Below are 4814 nucleotides of genomic sequence, written 5' to 3'. Positions count from 1 at the left end.
TGTTATAAATAATGTTGCCTACAATCTCTACTTTGAATACAGTCTGACACTTTATTTGTACATGTATATGTTTAAATAGAAATAAGATCAACATTAAAATGATTCTATTCAAATGCTATTTTGAAACGGCCGACATTTTCATAGATATTGGTCTCTTTAATGATATTTGCTTCTTTTTGATTTCTGCATAGTTCCATTGTGATTTCTGCTTTGTTCCACTGTGATTTTGCATTCTTCATTGTGATTTCTGCATAGTAGCATTAGTTGATGTCACTTCTAATGTATCAATGTACTATGGTGGATGCATGTTTGTATTTGGCGTCTTATTTTAGATAGCAATGTGGTAAAAGGTGCTATATTATAATTTCCTTCATAATTAAGTTATGATATAAATATAAATTAAAATTACCAGTTCACACATGAATATCTTTTAAAATATATATACTAGATTTAATACCATTTTTTATAAAGTGTATATAACATTGATATTAAACACGAGGGTTTACTGCATATTGAATAAAACAGAAATAATCAATAAATTATCTCTCTTTATATATCAAACAGAACAAGGTAGTTTAACCTACATTAAAATTCCTAGAAGAAAGGACATATTTTTGCTGACGTTGACTTGATAAATTATTTATTTGAACAGAAATAGTCAAAATCAAAATGTTTCTTCGGACCGATGGTAAGTTTGTTTCTATATTATATTGTGAGAAAATAATAAAGAGTGCATTTAGTTGAGGTACGGGCTTGATTCTTTTAAATTCAGATAATCTTATTACATCTATGTATTCATTTGATATTTCAAATATACTTTTATAACGTGTTAACATTCAGAATATGAAACTATATGTCTGATAATAAAAATAACAAGTGGTATTGTTTCAAAAAGGAAAAAATGGGAATATAATGAAAATAATTGTAATAAAATTACAAATTACGGTAGAAAATACATGTACAAGTGATTAAACCAAACTACATTTTTCTTCTTCACAGCTTCTATGGAAGTGTCCGGAAGAAGAGACGGAAAGGGAGATTTCTCGTCACCCCTTTCCCATAGTTCTGATGATGCCGATCAGCTATACTGTCTACCGTGTAAAAATGATGAAACTCGGGTACCAGCCTACGGATACTGCAAGAACTGTGCAGAGCATCTGTGTGAGTCATGTACAAGAGTCACAGGAAACCAGCACCATGTAGGAACCATATCCTCCTAGACAAGACAAAAATGCCAAAAACCATGAGTCCGGGTACTACTTCTCTAGACTTAACAGAAACATGTGATCAACATCATGGTAAAACCATAGAATATTTTTGCAAGGATCATAAATCCCTAGGCTGCAGTCCTTGTATGACGATGAACCACAGAAGTTGCAAAAGAGATTACATTCCAGATGTTTCCAATAACTACATAGCCAGTTCACAGTATCGGCGTCTTCTAGAATCACTGCAGACTTTACATGAAAATTTGAAGGCAATCACGAAGTCCATAGCAGAGAACAAGCAAAGCACTCAAAGAAATCGGGAAAGAATCAAGGTAGAGGTTCAAAAGTTTCGACAAGAAATCAACGCTACACTAGACAAATGGGAAGTTCAGCTCTACAAAGATGTTGATAGTCTCTTTTCCAGAGAAGATCAGAAGATAGATTCAACACTAACCCAATGCCATGAAATGACACGAAAGATTGAAACATAGCGAAAGAGGTTCAAGACGCTCGAACAAGACCAGAAACACAACATGGTGTTCATACATGGCAAGAAAAGAGAAGATTCAATAAAAGAGGACAGGAAAAACGAACAGAAATTGAAAGAAGAAAGTAAAGTTAACAGTTACTTATTTCAACAAAACTTGGCAATCAAAAATCTACTCAAGACAGAGACAACCTTAGGAATGTTATACATCATTGATGAAGTGTCCAAACCTAAACAAATACAAGACCCTGCTGCTGATAATAAAGCAAAATTATCCGCGCACGTTCAGTTGCAGCCAAGACATCATGAGAATGTGTCTGCTTCTGACATCTCTGTCAAGTTTTTAGGTCTAATTAATGTTAAGACTGTCAGCGATGTATACGATTGTACAATAACAGGACTTGCAGAAACTGACACATCTAGACTTGCTGTTGCTGACTGCGTAAACCAAGTTATTAAGATTATTGATGTGAAGCAGGAGAAAATCGTTTCTGAGCTCAAAATGACTTCAAGCCCATGGGACCTGACTTTGTTACTAGGCGGCCAGCTTGCAGTAACACTTCCTTCTAAACACTTGATTCAGATTTTGTCGTTTTCTAATGGTTTATCTAATGTCCGGCAGCTGAAAATTGATCAAAAGTGCTACGGGATAGCTTTTATTGAAGAAAGCCTGTTAGTTGGGATGGCATTTGCAAAAGTGAAGATAATGAATCTATCAGAGAAAGTTTTGAAAACACTGGACTGTGGAGGAGCGGATGATGTCAGTTACATTACAGTAAGTTTAAAGTTACGATGTGTCTATGCTTCGACTGGTAGCTATGTAATTCGTTTCAATATTTCCGATGAAGCCGTGCGACAGTATATGCATCGAAGCCTGATAATGCCAAACGGACTAGCCGTATTGGCAGATAATTCTATATCGATATGTGACCTTGGTAACTGCAACATTCACCTTATTTCACAAAATATGAAAAGCGGCAGGATAATACTGCAGGCAGCAGGCAAACGTATGGGCCCCTTCTGTATGGCGCTTGATAGTGAAGAAAAGAAATTGTACACATGCAGCTACCTTTCTTGTAATTTCATAAATGTGTATAACCTAAAATAAGGCAGTTCACTGTCATTCATAGTTAATGCATCTAACTACAACAGACTGAGACTGTTCTTGTACATAAATTATTTCGATTTCTGGAGAATCTATTCAGACACATAAGGCATTGTGCTCTCTGTAATCGTTTTTTTAATCAAGACATACACCCGTATATCACTTGAAAAAAAAAACTCATTTTTAAATCATGAAGTACTTTGTGCCATGTATGCTTTAAATATACTGGTCGCTATACATTACTTGTACCAAATGCTCCATACATTAGCTGATAAAGCGTGCGGATAACTTTCAGGTTCGCTATTTTCACTTACAGAGACTGGAATAACTACCGCAAAATCTCATATCATTTGTGTCAACTAACTTTTGGTCTCTGTGCCAGATCAAGGTTTTGCTAAAAATAACATACATAAATATGTTGTTTTGAATGAACACTGAATTCTAATATGGTGTAAGATATACGTTCTACATATTCTATGTATCGTTACAATACTATCGTGATATATTTCATTCAACGTTTAAATTATGATAATGTTTATGCTAAGGAAAAATGACAATTAACTTTTCTTTATTTCTGCAATGCTTATTGCTACCATGCACAATTTCTCACATGTTCATGTATTTATCTATTTCTTAGTTTCCAAGGAATACATTGTACTTCAACTGTGACCATTTATTAACTTAATATCTCATTCATCTGTATTTTGTGCAAATGCCTATTTCCAAAAACTACTCCTGAAATTTATTGCAGCGTGTAAAAATACATCGATTTTCATAAATTTTAGCATTTTGTTTAATGTGCATTGATAGGGTGTTAGAAACATATTTTATTCAATAACTGTCACTAATAAAACTTTACATAATTGTTCATTTTTGTACAAATAGTATATTTGTTAGGTCAGTCGCGGTCTAAATTTGAAACTTTCATCTCCGGAATTCCTCGTTTATTGCATTAGTTACATTTTATCTACCCAAAAATTGTCTGCATCATTTGATTTGCTACCATAAGAGATGTTGACATTGCGTTATATTGCTCACATTTAGTTGTATATCATGTTATTTCTGTAATTTTACTTGGATATTCCGCTTAGTATATTTGAGGAAGAGATTTCCTACCGAATCTTGATTGGCTTAGAAAATTCCTAATTGCAATCTGATTTGTTAGGGCCTCTCTCATAAAATCCTAAATAAGTAGAGCGACGAGTCTCACTTTAATTAGGACAGTTGCAAGCGTCATTATTTATATTTGTCAACATAATAGTAATTTGGGAATCATTCCTAAATTTCGAATTTCAATCTTTAGAATCACTGAATTAGCAGTATTTAAATACAAATATAGGTACAATGTATATATGAAATCGTTTTAGTACAAATTTTAGAAAATCCTAAACTTAGGGTTTTATAGCTTTTAGGAGTACTTTCTACTAATTACTGGGGCAACTGTTCCCAGAGAGAGCTGGCGTACTTTATGCTTTATTATCATTTAGGACTGAGGATTGCTGTTTCCTATGTTATTGTCAGTTTTAATGTAGTGCCACAGCTGATATCGTTGTCATCTTCTATTCTTTGCTACTGCTGGTGTATTCACACAACCATTAGTCCCGTATATTGTAGCGTATTTCATAAAAGCATCCTGACCCCTTGACATAAGTGCCATTAAATGGCATAAGATATGACACAATATTCGACATGCGTTTATTTTTGTTTATTTTTAATTTTTTTTTACAAATATGCATTATTATTATTGTTATTATTATGATTATTATAATGATATAGCACTCTGTTAATGCACATGTACATGTTCAAAAGTGCTTTACAAAATAAACTGCAAACAATACAAACAAATACGTATTCAACACAAACTAAAAATGCATTTCACATTAACAAAATTTATTAATGTAAAACATATAGATAAAACAAGACAACATGTATACATACTTAAAAGTATTTTAGTGACCCTAGGATAAAATACTGTTCATCGCTGTGTTATGAAAAGAAAAAAGAATAAAATGTA

At 33.0% G+C, this 4814-nt stretch overlaps 1 protein-coding gene across 1 annotated transcript; it reads left to right on the top strand.

Moving 5' to 3' along the window:
* Positions 1–563: 563 nt before the first annotated feature.
* LOC128547382 (uncharacterized) lies at positions 564–4814 on the top strand. The gene is made up of 2 exons (XM_053519992.1): positions 564–688; positions 1000–4814. Exon 2 carries the CDS (start codon positions 1742–1744, stop codon positions 2801–2803), a length of 1062 nt encoding a protein of 353 aa, XP_053375967.1. The 5' UTR covers positions 564–688; positions 1000–1741; the 3' UTR covers positions 2804–4814.

The sequence above is a fragment of the Mercenaria mercenaria genome, chromosome 12, assembly GCF_021730395.1.
Source record: "Mercenaria mercenaria strain notata chromosome 12, MADL_Memer_1, whole genome shotgun sequence".
In the NCBI taxonomy this organism is placed as follows: domain Eukaryota; kingdom Metazoa; phylum Mollusca; class Bivalvia; order Venerida; family Veneridae; genus Mercenaria; species Mercenaria mercenaria.
The sequence above is the reverse complement of the archived record's forward strand: the minus strand, read 5'-3'. Positions and strand labels throughout refer to the sequence as shown.